The sequence below is a fragment of the Gadus chalcogrammus genome, chromosome 18, assembly GCF_026213295.1.
Source record: "Gadus chalcogrammus isolate NIFS_2021 chromosome 18, NIFS_Gcha_1.0, whole genome shotgun sequence".
NCBI lineage: Eukaryota > Metazoa > Chordata > Actinopteri > Gadiformes > Gadidae > Gadus > Gadus chalcogrammus.
In genome coordinates, this window is record NC_079429.1 from 11,232,494 (window position 1) to 11,248,963 (window position 16,470).

At 44.6% G+C, this 16,470-nt stretch overlaps 2 protein-coding genes across 2 annotated transcripts; both read left to right on the forward strand.

The window, feature by feature from the left end:
- The first annotated feature begins 52 nt into the window (after nucleotides 1–52).
- On the forward strand, nucleotides 53–9,172 carry gspt1 (G1 to S phase transition 1). The gene is made up of 14 exons (XM_056577156.1): nucleotides 53–480; nucleotides 810–854; nucleotides 2,140–2,460; nucleotides 2,876–2,909; nucleotides 3,065–3,142; nucleotides 3,719–3,899; nucleotides 4,749–4,903; nucleotides 5,175–5,315; nucleotides 5,480–5,573; nucleotides 6,135–6,215; nucleotides 6,701–6,874; nucleotides 7,706–7,795; nucleotides 7,905–8,073; nucleotides 8,366–9,172. The coding sequence occupies exons 1-14, from the start codon at nucleotides 282–284 to the stop codon at nucleotides 8,416–8,418; spliced, it is 1,815 nt and encodes a 604-aa protein (XP_056433131.1). The 5' UTR covers nucleotides 53–281; the 3' UTR covers nucleotides 8,419–9,172.
- An 81-nt stretch (nucleotides 9,173–9,253) lies between these two features.
- rsl1d1 (ribosomal L1 domain containing 1) lies at nucleotides 9,254–15,166 on the forward strand. Its single transcript, XM_056577160.1, has 9 exons — nucleotides 9,254–9,366; nucleotides 9,645–9,784; nucleotides 9,927–10,062; nucleotides 10,659–10,807; nucleotides 11,161–11,262; nucleotides 11,584–11,674; nucleotides 12,334–12,465; nucleotides 13,854–13,949; nucleotides 14,481–15,166. The coding sequence occupies exons 1-9, from the start codon at nucleotides 9,280–9,282 to the stop codon at nucleotides 14,724–14,726; spliced, it is 1,179 nt and encodes a 392-aa protein (XP_056433135.1). The 5' UTR covers nucleotides 9,254–9,279; the 3' UTR covers nucleotides 14,727–15,166.
- The last annotated feature ends 1,304 nt before the right edge of the window (nucleotides 15,167–16,470 follow it).

Here is a 16,470-nt window from a genome sequence, read left to right on the forward strand (position 1 = left end):
GAGCCAGTGAACTGCAGTAAAAAACGATTGTGATTGGAGTACAAGCCGACGGAGGCTGGAGCCCTAGCGGTCATTCCAGTAATACAAGAGCTTTGGAACACCTCGCGTAGGAAACCAGAGCCATATGCTAACCCAAAACACGGGACAGTAAAGCGATGATTACTTCAATAAATGAATTTCTAAGAATCTGAAGACACTAACGATCAAGCACGTTTGAACGGAGCCACACATTCAACCGCTTTGTCAACGTGAAATAGGTTGTCAACTCTCCGAAAGCAGCAATGGACCACAGAGACACAGCCCCAGATTCGTGGGAGCTAGAGGAAGATGCCGAGGCCCCTACAACGGATGCTGGTCTCTCAGCTGCTATCGCCGCTCTGAACGTAAACGCGAAACCGTTTGTCCCCAACATTAACGCTGCGGTGTTTGTGCCGAGCTTCTTTCAGAGTACCGCCGTTGAAAGTCCGCCAGTATCAGATGGTAGGTTCACGCTTGGGTCATGCCTTTATTGACGGCACTAGCTAAGACAGCTGGAAGTTAGCTAGCTTTAAACCTGCTAGCCCGCTAACACAGCTAGCCCCCTTTACCTGTAACTAATGCCGAGAATAACGGCATGTTGTCTGCTTACCATAGTCAACAAGTCGAGTAACTTGGGAATGACTAGCAATGTTACTACTGTCTCAGCTGTCAGTGTCTAGCTGTCTTAACGTAACAGCTAGATTGCATAACAACGATGTGCTGATGGAGACTTACAAACACTGGTTAAAACACAATTTACAAAAGTTTATAATGGTCTTTTCCCATTTTAGCTCCGTCTGATCCTACTGGCAGCATGGAGGTAGCAGGGACTATCGGTATGTAACTACAATGCACCTTTTGTCACACAGTGTTACTACAATGCTGCTATGGTGGAGTACCATCCACAACCGAGGTGTGATTCTCGGTTACTTTTAATTGAGACCGGGGTGTTAACTCTCCGCTGAATTCAAAGTCGTGTTGACGCGTCACTTTTGTTAGAAGATCCCTAGCTATTCACATTTACAACGCCTTTTCTTTTCTCAACGGATGCAGTTTTAGGCCTATTTAGGAGTGACCAGGGTTTATTTGGAGTGGTTGACGTTGGTAAATCCATGGGCAGGTTTAAGGCCTATAGTATGATGCAACCTCCCTTGTCCCAAAAATAGTTATCCCTATTGGCACATACCGTGTTCCAGTGATACCAAGCACTGGTAGTCTCACGAGACTCAGCGCAAGGGCGCTTTTCTGAGGCGAGCAATCTGAATGTGTTGACAAAGGGAGAACATTGTCAGTGTGTCACTCAATGCCTATGCAATTGTATCTGCCGGTGTCAGATGTTTACATTTTAGACAGGATCTGAGGGCTATGCACCTGGACTGTGGCCATACAAGAAATATTTTAAAGCTAGGGTTGAGTACTTCAGCCTTGAAACTAGAGAGATGGATAGAGGGTGGGATGAATACAATTTAGTGAATAATGTGAGCCAGAGATGTGTCAGAGTAGATGCCTTTTACTTTTTGGGCTTGCATTTTCTCTAATTTGTCCATATCTGACTGACATATCTTTACTCTATTCAAACTATTTGATTGTATTTCATAAGCCAAGGTCATGTTTGTGGATTACAATGAGGTTAAACTAAAGACCATTTAACTGATTAGTCACTTTTCTCAGCTAATTAATCATTCTATCCGTGAAAATAGGTAATACAAAATATAGATTGCTTTGTATATGACAGCTGGATTGTGTCATTTTATAATGAAATGGAAGGCTCACTTGTGTCGGTTGCCATGGAGAAGCACTGCCTCTGTACACACAGCAGAATTCGTATTCTGCTTCGTTCCCGGTCAGGGTAAGAGGAGAAGATGAGCTCCGTTGCAACGACAGGTGTAGATAGTTGTATGTCTGAAATGACACCAGGAACAAGGACATGCGATTTACAAACAACTCTACAATGTTCTCAAGATAATTAATGTCAAGGGTGCCTCATTAGTCACACTTAGCCAAAGCACAGACACAACATTTCCAAAGCCAAATTGCAGTGTTGGTCTAACAGCATAAGGACAGATTAGGCCCTACCACAGGTGGGCAGGTATAATAACTGAGCTATTACGACCATTCCAGCTCCAGTGGAGAATGGGGGTACCGAGTCCGACATGGTAACAGAAGAGGAGACCTGGGAGCAGAAGGATGAACCGGATGGTGGGGGAGGAGGTGAAGAAGAAGGAGGCGAGAAGGAAGAGGAGGGTGCTGCCTGTGGCCAAGGAGGCCCCTCTGACGAGGAGGTCCAGCGGCTGGAGCTGGGGGATGAGGATGAGGAGGATGACGACGATGAGATGATGATGGAGGAGGAAGAGGAGGAGCTACCCCTTCCCAAAGTGGCTCCTGCCCAGCCCAATGCCCCCAAGAAGGAGCACGTCAATGTGGTCTTCATCGGTCATGTCGGTGCGTCCTCCATGTTGAGGGATACTCTGTTTTTTTTAGGATAGGCTACCTAGGAGCCTATGTTGGATCTCCAAATAGGTTTAGGTAGGGTGGGAGGGTTCCTAACTCAAGTAAAAAAGATGATTATAAGATAACAGCACCATGAAACCATGAAGATACTTTTTTGTTTAGTTTCCTCTCGACTCCTGTTAACTGTTTAGTCATTTACCAAAAACTGTCATCCAAAGAGATAGAGATATATTGATATATATATTAAGGAGCAGATAGGGGTAAGGCTGTGGATATTGAGGTTCAAACTCTAACCTTCTTGCTGGGAGTGGAGTATCAGCAAGAAGTATAAGGACGTTGGAGTGTGACTGTCAGGGAAGGGTTAGAAATATTATATCTCTAAATGCATTACCCTTTTGTCTTTCAGATGCTGGCAAATCCACTATTGGTGGACAGATCATGTGAGTTGTTTGTTTTGTATGTGTTTCCCTTGTTCAAAGAACACAATATTTATATTTGCACTGAGCATAAAAGAGCAACAAGATCAAATGTAACATCAAGCCAACTGTATTGTGTTAGGTTCATGGAGCTCACATTAACAGTTTTTCTGTTCCAGGTATTTGACCGGTATGGTGGAGAAGAGGACTCTGGAGAAATACGAACGAGAAGCAAAGGAGAAGAACAGAGAGACATGGTGAGCAGTGTTTGTACTTTCATCTAGGCCTTATCTTTCTGCATGATTGTGGAAAAGTTAAAAAAACTGCTTTTTAAATTACTTGTTCTGAAATTAATAGGTTTTGAGTCCTTCACTGTAGAACTCTTAGTATTTATCTTGTATGTGTGCCTGTTTTATAATCAAGATCAATGTATGGGATTGCATTGAAGCTCCACCCACCAGGGGTTTCACAAGCTCCATTTTTACTCTTTGTGCATGAATTTAGTCAGCGAATCACAGAGGAATCCAATATGCATTACTCAAGCAAATATATAAATTCCACTGACTATTCTGGCACACATCTATCAAGCATATTCGTTACTAAAGGTAAGGTAACACCCTCTCTGTGTTGTCGGGAGGGAATGGTTGCTTGATAAATGCCATTAGTCACAGTAAGAAGTGTTGTCAGTAGCTCAGCTTGCTTCTTCTGCCGGCATAAAGTCTTATTATTGAAATGTTCATATCCACTAAATGGTTCGTGCCATTTACATTGGCAGGGGAAGCCTAAATTTAAGGCTGAACTTTTTGCTTTTTTTTGTGTGCCTTGCCCAATAGGTACCTGTCCTGGGCGTTGGACACCAACCAGGAGGAGAGGGACAAGGGGAAGACGGTGGAGGTAGGCCGGGCGTACTTTGAGACAGAGAAGAAGCACTTCACCATCCTGGACGCGCCGGGACATAAGAGCTTTGTGCCCAACATGATCGGTGGGGCGTCGCAAGCGGACCTCGCAGTGCTGGTGAGATGACATAACGCACACATGCACGCGCGCACACAACAAACAAGTTAGGGCACAAGGTCAAAGTGACTTTTGAGTGGCCCACAGTGGTTAGAGCAGCACTGTATAGACTCAGGCCAGTGTGTACCTGGCGGGGACGGTGAATCATTGAGCACTGTTTTTATCGGCACCTCTATTCTAGTGGGCCAGTGGGTCAGTCGGTGCCACGTTTAATAGTGCGCGTGTCCATAGAAACGTTGGCTGCTTCTCTTTGTGCAGCAAGACAAAAGGCCAACAAACATGCACTTTAACAACAGCTGACATGCAATGCTACGTGCTCCGTTAATCCTGAGCGAACATAACAGCACCTGCAAGCAAGCAAGCAAGCAAGCAAGCAAGCAAGCAAGCAAGCAAGCAAACAAACACACACTCACGGCCCCCTATTTACAGAAAGATAATGACTCCATAGTGATTTCTTCTAATCTTAGCTGAGCTGTGATCTGTGACAATGCCTCACAGATGCACACAGGATCCTGAATTTAGTATTTTTCCTGACCTACCGGCCAAGCAATTGTTTAAATTTGTGACGCTGCATTTGTTTACCTGCCTAATGGTAAAGGTAATCCGCAATAGGCTGGTGGCAAGTGTTAACTTTTGACCCTAAATGCACAGATTGATATCATATTGAGTGGAGTATCAATCTTCAAATAATGATAATACATTTATTGTCCTCATTTGGTGCATAGATTCTAGATCTGAATTGAGTCATTCATTATGGATGTTCCACCCCTGGCTGTCGTACTGGTGCCTCACTGGGGAGTTGTGATGACTCTGACACTGGGCCGCTCCCTCTTGGCCCTCTCTGACCAGGTGATCTCAGCCAGGAAGGGAGAGTTTGAGACGGGCTTCGAGAAGGGCGGGCAGACACGGGAACACGCCATGCTGGCTAAGACAGCGGGGGTCAAACACCTGATCGTCCTTGTCAACAAGATGGACGACCCCACCGTCAATTGGAGTCTTGATAGGTGATTGAAGTGAAGGATTGTGGGAGTTATTTTATCCTAGTGTTATTATTGCATGGTCTTGCGTCACTGAGGCTTATGTATTACGTATTGATGTATTGCCTTGCCATTATATTAATAGGTTATTTGGTATTATATGGTAATAATGATATACTGACATAAAATTTATATTTATATTTACAATTATATGATCTGTCATTTTAGTCATACTTGTTCATCCACATATACTGCGACAATCCATCAACAAGTCCACCTGGTAATTCCTTCCCTCTAGGTATGAAGAATGCAAGGAGAAATTGGTGCCATTCCTCAAGAAGGTGGGCTTCAACCCCAAGAAGGACATCTACTTCATGCCCTGCTCAGGCCTCACGGGGTCCAACCTTAAGGAGCCCGTCCCAGAATGCACCTGGTACACGTAAGTCCATAAGCTTACTGTAATGATCACCATTGAAAACGACCATTACAGTAGATGTGTCAAACAAGGCCAGATGTTAGATGACGGATTAAGATGGCTCACTTGATGAGCTGCCAACTGAAAGGCCTTTAAACTGATCCTTTCCTCTTTGTATTCTGAACCAGAGGGCTGCCATTCATCTCGCACCTGGACAGCTTGCCAAGCTTCACCCGGTCCAGAGACGGCCCCGTCAGACTCCCCATTGTAGACAAGTACAAGGTGAGGAGCTGGCAGACAGAAGGGATTGGCCTTGCACCTGTGGTGCCTTTTCCATGGCGATGGTGGTCACTGCAATAGAAATCAAGGTCATTCAGTGGCCGGGTGGCGCGCCCTGCTCGAGGACCTTTTCTGTGTGTATTTTATCAAGCGGCCTGTTGATTATTCAAATAATTTCCTCCCCATCAGTTTTTTTCACATGTACAGCACTGACTGACATGCTTGTTTTCGACATTGCTGGATTTGTCACGCACAACCCTGTGTTTCAGTGTTTTATTCTTATTTTCTGTCAACATCGTGACAAAATCCATTTAGAAGTAAAGGAGGCCTTGAATGTCCTTCAAACATTTATCTTGCACATTCACACGGACATACACACCACAGACAAACTAACACAGCCATTTTCTCACATAGATAATCTTTTGGCAACCTATCCAGCCTTAGAGATGTCGATTTGGATTGAACCCAATACACGGGTGGTTAATAAACATGGCTCTGTTTTAAATTCCCTGATTTTTTTCTCACTCACGATTCTGATTCCTCCTGAACCGTGTGTGTGTGCAGGACATGGGCACGGTGATCCTCGGAAAGCTGGAGTCTGGCTCCATCAGTAAAGCCCAGCAGCTGGTGATGATGCCGAACAGGGTAAGACACATGTCAGGGTACACTAGCACAACACATCTCATTGTTTAAGATACATGAGGATATGCCATTATACTCCAGGCAGATCGACACTGACAAACACTTTGATCAGACAGTTAAGATTACTTTCATGTTCTGGTTTTCAATGCTATTCAGACAGTTGGACTGTATCCATACATCTTTTGCTCTAATAATGGCTCCTATCAAGATCATCTCATAAGACATTATGAACAACCCCTTAAGTGATGATTCAAATAATTTCCATGTACATGTGGTCGGTTTGTGTGGCAAATAGTGCAGCTAATTATTTTTATTTGAGCTTGTGGTTTTGAACATTTGGGATTAATTTGAATAATAATTTGTGCAATCGAATAATAATGAATATACTAATACAAATGACAGTCAAGTCAAACCGAAAACTGAAGCCATTTCATTGCTCATCCCTAGACGAGGATACCCCTATAACGTGACCTCTGACCCCTGAGCAGCACACGGTGGAGGTGCTGAGCCTGCTGAGCGACGACGTGGAGACGGACGACGCCGACCCCGGGGAGAACCTCAAGCTGCGTCTGAAGGGCATCGAGGAGGAGGAGATCCTGCCCGGCTTCATCCTCTGCAACGCTGAGAACCTCTGCCACTCCGGACGCACCTTCGACGCCCAGGTACCCCCAGCGCCCGGGCCCTGCTGCACAGGGACGTCTGCTTCTACGTACTCCGAATTAAGAAGATATACTATAGCATGTGATGCATTTCACAGAGGCGGTTAGGTCCAACGTGACTCACGGAAAATTCTTGTACGGATAATTCAGGAGCGGGTAGGGGTTGGAAATGTTGTCGAGAGGTAAACTGCAGACATTAGAGATTTGAGTCCAGTACCTTTCGGAGAGTGTTCAAATCCAAGCTGAGAGTAAATGCCTAGCACTAATGACAAACATACAAACAATAGGAGCGAGGGCAGCAAAGGCGTCAAATCAGACATCAGGGAGCATTAAGTGTGCAGTTAAAACGCCTTTTTGAGCAGGAGATGATGGACAAGGTGATGACATGGTGGCTCGGCTGGGCGGCGTTGTCCCCGTGATGGGATGGCACGTCCCTGCCCCGCATTTGTCATCTGGGTTTCAGTCTACATGGGGATTAAGTAGTGAGAGTGCGGGGTCATTAAATTCATGCATGCTGAACACGCTCATGGGTGTTTTTCCATTGGTGAGGTCAAAGTGTACATGCGTGTGGGGCTATTCTAAAGAGGGGCTGTTCTAAAGTCTCAGATGTTTTTTCCTTTTTGTTTACGGTGTCATATTTTGTATTTTACAACTTTGTTATTAGGTTAGTTAGTTACTTGGTAATAATTAATTGTATTATAATATGAGTCCCCACTCTGGATCTTTTTCAGCATAATCCGGAGAGCATCTCCCATTCAGTGATCCTTGAATATAATGTCTTCAGTCATTCTGAATATATTTGTTGGCTAATACTGATCTCTTTTTATGTTTCAGATTGTCATCATTGAACACAAATCAATCATATGCCCCGGTTACAACGCAGTCCTGCACATTCACACCTGCATTGAAGAAGTTCAAATCACAGTAAGTCATGCTCCCAGCATACAAAACCCATCATGAGCCTTCATGGAAAACCTTCACTCGTTAAGCCCCCACCTTTCTTGTTGGACTCTCTCCCACCTCATCCTCGCAGGCCTTAATCTGTCTGGTGGACAAGAAGTCTGGGGAGAAGAGCACGACCCGGCCCCGCTTTGTGAAGCAGGACCAGGTGTGCATCGCCCGTCTCCGGGCGGCCGGGACCATCTGCCTGGAGACCTTCAAGGACTTCCCTCAGATGGGACGATTCACGCTGCGTGACGAAGGTGGGTGGGTAGACTGACTGGGCGGACCAGGTGTCTGACGGGAATTATTTGCCTTGATCTTCTTCACTTTAAGTAGATCCATTAATATCATAAAACCAATATTTACATTCCTTAGTTTTCAGAGCATCTCAAGAGCTTCGTCCGCATACCTCCTTTTAAAAATATGTTATTTCACGTCCTTGTGTTTTGGACTGGAGGCGTGTAATGACTTGCGGTACAATAATGAACCGTGTAGGATGTGTCCAGCGGGGACCTCCTCTCAATCTAACCACCTGCTCATGTCCCCCTTTAGGTAAAACCATCGCTATTGGCAAAGTGCTGAAGTTGGTTCCAGATAAGGACTAAAGGAGCTCAAGCAGCATTATGCATGGAGATCTTCCACTGGGTTCAAACGTCAGGAGAGCGCTGCCAGAGCCAACCCGAAACAGCCCCTTCTGTCTCTACACACCACTATGCTGCAGAAGAAAAGTGCCGCGAACGACGACGATGAAGAAACACAAAACACAGGAGAGAACAGGGCAAATGAAGAAAAGAAAACAAACAAAAAGAAAACAAACAAAAAGCAACGGACTGAATCAGTTATTACGACGAACGATACGACTGAGTCCAGTGTGTCAGCTTTCTCATATTGAGAGCTATGCTATGCCACTAATGTAGCTGTTACCCCTCCTGTCCCCCCCCCCCCTGCCTACTTCTCTGGTCAACATGCTGTTGGAAGGCTACGCCATTTGTTTTGGAATGGATATCAGTGCAGCGTAACTAAGTTCGGGAGAGAATTAAAAGAAAATCATGCTGATCGGCTTCATATCACATTATGGGCCCGAAATACCCTCTGAATATGATTTGCAAATGGATGGAGTCATCCCCCTTTTTAAACGATCTTGGTAATTCACTGGGACATTTTACTGTGGTTTTAAGGATTGCTGTACCAAAATTTTAATTTGGTCTCCACATATTTCTGGAGGTGTTGATTTTTCATGTCAAGTGAAATCAGATTGACAGAGAATGACCACACAACTATGCGCTCCCGTAATTGTCAAATAATTGATCAAAATAAATACAATTGATGAAAGAAAAACGAGTCTTGTCTACCAATATTATTATTCTGCATGAGGTTTGCCATTGAGTCTTCTCCAGTTGTGTTATGTATGTGTTATAAATAAAGTTTTGAAGGTTTGTCTTGACGTCGGTTACAGCGTTCTGCGCATGCGTGTCTTGCAGAAACACGTGAAGCCACATTCTAGCAGAAACATGGCAGCAACGATTGAAGCCCTCGTGTTGGACCGGGAACAGGTAATTAAACGTAAAGTAATGAGTGCGCTGTGTAACCGATCCTTTTTGTTTGTTCGTTTTAATTCATGGAAGAGTGTTTTAGCAGAGAATTCTTTCGATATAGTCTAGCATAGGTTTAAGAACTATTAAGCTAACGCTAGCTTGTTGGCTTCCCAGCTGGTTCTGCCATTGATCATGGCATGGCTAGAAGTTGAATACTTAACAATACAGTTGCCAACCGCAATTTACTCGCTGTTCATCTCTTGTTGATTTCAATTTGTACATCATATGTTTGTCAGGTGAAGAAAGCTGTCCTGGCACTACAGGCTTTCTTGAAGTCCAAGTCAACCTCCGAAGCGCTGTTCCTGAACGAGAGCGAGCACATCTCTCTCCTCTTCACGCTATGGAAGATCCCTAAGAAAGCAAGGAACATCCGCATGTAAGTCTCACTGATGTGAAAAAAAAGTTGTCAATACGAAATCAATTGCGAGGACATTATTATTAACGTTAATGTCTTGTTTTGCGTTTCTGGTCTACCATATGAAGTACCCTAACTTGTGATCATGTTTCCTGACCCGCAGCCCATTGCCACATAACCGGAGATCGGATACGGACGAAGTGTGCCTTTTTACCAGAGATGAACCCAACATGACCGGCGATCAGACGCAGAGGTTCTATAAGAGACTACTGGAAGAAAAAGGCATCAATATCGCAGAGGTACTACTATGACTAACGGTTTACTCTTATATCTGCTTCTGTCAAATGTCCACTGGAGGGGGACATTTGTACAGCTGGCTCCGTGCATAGCCTATTGATGTCAAAGCAATATTTCACATCTTTTTTTTTATTTATTTATTTTACTATTTGGCTTTAAATCCCATCAATTATACTGGTTATGGTAGTTTCCCATAACTTGCATTGACCAGACCAAAGAATGATTGTTTTAGAACTTTACTATTCAGATCAACTTCCAGCAAAACCACTAGATCCTCATTTCACTGGAGCCCGTTTGTATAACTAAGCCAGAAAAGGGTGTTGGTATAATTTTTTATGTATTATGAATTTACAGTACATGCAGATAAAGGGACAGTAAGAAGCAGGTAGGGGTTAGGCAGGGGTTTTATTGGTAAACTTCGGACATTGGGAATTAAACCAATGACCTGGCAAGTCAAAAACCCTATCCCCTTCTGCACCGGTGCAGCCCATCTATTTCATTGGTACAACCAAGAAGGTTTATAGTATAAAGTTGTAAGTAGTTGTATTATATATTCTAATTGGGTCTGTCTGGTGTTGTGCCGCTACTTGCTGTTCAGGTCATCCCCTACAAGTTGCTGAAGACGGAATACAAGTCCTTTGAGTCCAAGAGGCGGTTGCTGGGAAACTTTGACGTGTTTTTGTCAGACGACCGCATCCGACGACTCCTTCCCTCCCACCTGGGAAAGAAGTTCTATATGAATAAAAAGTGAGAAATGTGTTGATATACCTGCGCTTTGTAAGTTTTCCCATTGGCACCATCTAGTTGCATGAGTTGTAATTACAGTTAAAGCTAAATCATTACAGATGACAATGGCTTTAACAGCAAATCCCTGAATTGATTGGTGCCCGTTGTATCATGATTGGTGCCCGACCTATGAAAAGTCATAGGTCCGGTTTAAGCCTAATTTGTTGGTATGCATTGTTGAACAGTGATGTTTATTTATTTGTAGTATAGTATGGGTTTAAATACTCTAAAAAACATTTGATTAGCAGTGACGATAACGATACGTTTAGTACATTTCTGCTCATTGACTATCAATCCTATTGTGTCTTTCCCAGAGACCCCTTATCTGTGAACCTGCAGAGCAAGAATCTGGCCCGGGATCTGAAGGGCATCATTCAAGGGACCCGCGTGAAGATCAACAACAAGGGTGCCTGCTGGTAACCTCAAAACCTTACTACTTGTTGGTTCACAATGTGACACGGACCGAATGCTGATTTAGAGGGAAATGTCCAAAGGTGGATTTAAGACTGAGGTGGTTACGTTTTATTCTGGTTGAGTTTGCAAACCATGCCTTCTGGACAACCAAGTTTTGTGGCCGACAATAACGACGCAATAACGACACATGTTGCATTAATAGATCACACACAGTTTACCAACAACTGTTTCTCACTTTATTTATAACCCATTCTGCATCTTTCATATTGGCCTTAAAGGAATGGTTTTTAATGGGATGTCTGTTTGTCTCACCTGTGTTCCAGTATGGCTTCCATCGGCCACTCTGGGATGACCACAGAGCAGCTCACAGACAACATTGAGTCGGCGGTAAAAGGGGTGAATGAAATGCGTACGGTAAGTCCCCTAGTCCTGTCATGTGTGTGTCTGCTGTCTTCTGTTACCTGGGGATTCAAACCACTCTTATTTACAGAAATGAGGGAGTGCGTCGTTCTAGTAGTTGCTGTGTTTGACACCGAAAGGAAAGGTTCTAGGTTTGAACCGCCATTTTCAACCGCCTGACTGTAGGCGTGTTTGAGCCCCTACCTGCTCATCATCTCATTTGGGCGCACCCCATCAAAACCTCACCCTGTTCAATGTGGGACCGGGGGTCCAAGTGGTGCTACAGCGAATTCGAAGTGTGACCAGAGGGTCCTCCTTTCAGTGGAGGCTGCCTCTATAGCTTTGATACACACAGCTGGGTGCCTCACCCGTACACCTCGTTGGTAGTTGACGGCCGTTAGCGCTGCGGCTGTTAGTTGATCAAACGATAAGTTGGTTGAGGGACGGCTAATCAAATCAAATTTGGATATTTGATTAACTGTTTAAGTAATTTATCGAGAACAGATCACAAATATTTGCTGTTTAATGTTGCAGTTCAAATCAAATATTTGTTCATGGATGCTTAGTAAAGGAATAGTCAAGTTTTTTTTGGCTGCCTGTCCGATAAAGCAGGCACATGCAAGACATCACTTTCGACTCGATGATTAACACGTCCCCCTTCTTATCATTTTCAGCAAGGAGCCGTGGTGAAGCTTATCCACCTGAAGAGCCTGGCGTCCGTGGCTTTGCCCATCTACAACGCAGTGCTCAGTCAAATCGCCACCCTGGACGTAGCACAGAAATCTGCCAATTACCTCAAGAAAAGGGTTTGTTTTTAAATGTCCCATGGCATGCTTCTTTATTGGTACTCTTTATGTAGGTGTTGGTGGCCCCCTAATACAGTATTCAAAGACGTTCAAGAAATTCAGCCTTGGTGCAGAATTACAGCCTCTACAAGCCAGTCCCACAATGAGCTTTCCACAAACGTGCCGTTTTATAGAGGCGGGTCAAGGTGGAGGATGGGTGTGTGTGTGGCCCTGAGCAGCTTGCGGCCACGGTACCATGCACTAGTGTTTACAGTGGATGTATCGCAGTGGCTCGGATTCCTAATATCATCCAGAGGCGCACACAGCTTTTGACCATGTTATAAATATTCTACAACACTCCGGGTGCTCCGGTGGGAGTCCTGGTGCTCTATATCTAAATAATATAATATGTAGATATCTAAAATAATAAAATATATAGATATCTTTATAATATATATTATCACGGCCAAAAGCTGTGTGCGCCTCGGGATGATATTAGGAATCAAACGACTGCGTCGGGGTCTCTGGTTCTTACACTTCCACATCAATCTGAAGTGCAGACTGTGAGCGGCGACATGGAGGAGAAACAAATCGTTTGCAGCTCCCGGTACTTCCATAATGAGACTCTTAGTGGGGGTTATCACGGCCATGGTTGAGAAGGAATTGGGGGGGAAAAGGATCTTTGGCTATGACTGCCTGAAGTCCAGATTGAACCATGACATGAAGTAGAAAGGGATTGTTGCCCGGGATTGTCTCCTGCCTGAGCCCCGCTGCCGGAGCACCACCGCCGCGGGGTTCAGGCGAGACATTATCCCCCACTACAAGTCTCGTTGTTGAAGTTCCAGAGACGTCAAAGAGTACCAGACGAAGTCTAGACTTTTCACCAAATGGGAGCTTACCTAATGTTGCGTGTTATGTGTCATAACACCAACAGCAGAACGGCTATCCAAATAACAAAGAAGTGTGCAACACTTGCGTTACAGTGTGTTTATTCATATACACATGTGGCCCTCGCACGGTCATAGCTCATTTTCTGATTGGCGGGTCATATTCTCTGGGCGGGCAAAGCAGAGAAAGGGGAGGTAACCTGGCCCCTTATGACGACATATGGGGCCACATTCCAAGTCGGCACGTCCGACCTTTCATTTTTCAAAGGCGGAGCAGGATACCTAGCGCTCTTTTTACACCAAACATAGGTTTTAGCCACTGGGGGACCATAGGCAGGCTAAGGGAACTCGTATTAATGTTAGAGAACCTACTAAAGTGACATTTTCATGTCATGGGACCTTTTTAAAATGTCTCTTCTTGTCACTTTCACAAGCTCATCATCGCCATAGTGATGTCTCAATGGTATTTTTTCCTAAGTGCTTACTCAAATTAATAATGATTTCCTGTTTTTCTATTTCTAGATGGTGGCCAAGAAGGTTTCTGGTGCTGATGACAACGATGAGGAAATCCCAACGCTGGTTCCCATTGGAACACCCGCCAAAAAGGCAAAGCTTGAGGTCAGTACAGCTGCAGCTTCCTCTTTCACGTTGTGACTCGATGCGTTCCTTACACAATCATGGATACATGCATCCACCACTGTTCCTTATCAAGGGCATTTGGTTGTTTTCTATGATCGTGCCGTAAGGATGTAAGGTTCCTAAAAAAACATGAACACGTACTCCATCAGACTTCATTCATTTATGCAAGAAAACAAATTGTGAAGTAAGCTTAAAAATATGCTATTTATGGATTATCGTAGTAAGTTAAAGATTCCTTTAAAGTGTAAGGAATATCGAACACTGATATTAAAAACAATGTGTTATGGGCAGAGTCGCTCTGTGTTATCCCCATGTTTACAAACCATATGAAGGTGACCAACCAAACATTTTACAACGGGGACAAAAGGGTAAAGATTGCTCTGTTGAACATACAAGTTATATGACCATGTTCTTCATGTCTTTCGGTGGATCACAATTTTTGCCATGTCTTCCTCGTAAGGGTGGCTGGAACTGATCTCTCGTGTCTCGTCTCTTGTGCTCCTCTGACAGAAACCACAGAAGAGCAAAAAGAAGGTGGCCCTCGAGACGGCCCCAAAAGCCGACGGACAGAAGAAAGCCCCCAGACCCCGGAGGAGGAGGAGGATACGCAAACCTGCCGAGAATGCCCTCACACCTAACGCTCTGAACAAATCCCCTAAACACGGCAGACAGAAAAAGACCCAGAAGCACCAGCCCCAGAAGACCGGCAAGCCTTCTCCCAAACCCAAAAAGAAGGCACGTAAAATGACCAAATGAGCGCCACAGTGACGTCTCTGCACCCGCGCCTCACCACAGCTCCCTCCACACGGACATTTGATCACATGGAAATCTAGTCTAAACCAGTCTGATGTTGTTCATAGCTATGGTGATGCTCACTTGCCATTTGTTTTCAAAAATGGATCTGTATGCTTTGTTATATTACCATTATTATAAAACGTAACTACTCAAGTTCCCCTTTCCGTCTGCTTATTTGTTAAAGTTTGAACCTTTATGATCATGTTACATATGCTGGAACAGATATTACAAACTAATATTGTCTCATAATGTGAGCAATACCTTTTGGTAGGGCAAAACATTGATTGTTAATATTGTCAGGTATATTTCTTTTTTAATTTTGTAATGTTTTTAAAATGATGGAAATAAATACATACAAATTTAATATTTTGTATTAAACAAAAATCAGTGATGAGTATGATAACAGAAATGGGCAGGAATTGGATTTTGTATATTAGGCCTGACTATATTCAAATGCAAACACACAGAGCTAAAGATGTATACTTCATCATTTGCTGCTCCCTGGCTCCATAAGACAGAATGTTAATTTGAACCCAAATAATAACATGCAACAAATTATTTGTATACAGTAATCATCAACATCAGAAGTGTATTCTGCTAGTGGCCAGAACCCGACGGTTTAGCTCAGTGTTTGCTCACCAGCAGGGCTGCGGCCTGTATCGAATGACCTCTTGTGTGGCGGGTTACGCTACACATTTGCTCAGATGCTTCCTGTTAGAACTGCACAATAATATTCTGAACAATTCTGAATCAGGCCATGGATCCTTAGATCTTCCTCAGACCATTAATCTCTGCAGTATACTTGGTAATGTTTAAAGTAATACATATTGTGTTCTGTATTGGCTTCCTGAAAGAAAGCATGTATGGCTGTGAAGGAGGCACTGGTGTAGAGTGGATTACGGTGATGACAGGGTGTCAAGGAGATGGAGTGGGTGGCTCACTCATCCATAACCTCCGTTATTCAGGGGTGTGGAATTACAGGTGGCAATTGCGTCCCCCTGTTGTGGCCCAGAGATAATTTCCTTCCTACACTGGTGTGCTTGCCTGAGGTCACTTATTACTCGGACACCCGGGGAGAAGGAGCTGATATGAAAAGATGACGAAGGCCAACTGAGAATATATTTATCTCCTACTGAAGATTCACAAGGCTACTGGAGTTCCCTCAGTTATTTAAAAGATATTCCCCGTGATGGATGCAAGACTTCTGGACGAATCTGAAGAACGGCCGCGACGGTCCTGCTGCCTTCCTTCTGGGAACGCCTCGGAACCTTCCGACTGGGCCCACTTCCACAAGCCCATCATCACCATGGTGATGGGCGCCCTGATGTCGGCCGCGGGGGCCGCTCTGCTGCTGTTGCGCGCCCTGGGTGTGAGCGAGGCACCCCACGCCATGGTCCCCGCCTGCCTGTCGGCGGGGCCTGTCTTCGTGGTGCTGGGCCTGGTGTGGATCCCCATCCTGAGGCAGAAGCAGAGACGGCGCGCCTCCTGTTACGAGGGGGGCACCCTGTACGGCACCGAGCGGTGAGGGGCGGATGGGCAGTGCTGTGAAACCTGAGCACCCCCCCCCCAGCAGCCCGCCACGACAAAGTGTCCTTTTTCTTTTTTTCTTTTTCTAAACATGTGGTAGCCTACAATCGAACCAATTGGTTGACAGGTGATAAGAACTTATGGTCATTGGACTTTGTACCCTGGGGCTGAAAACCGT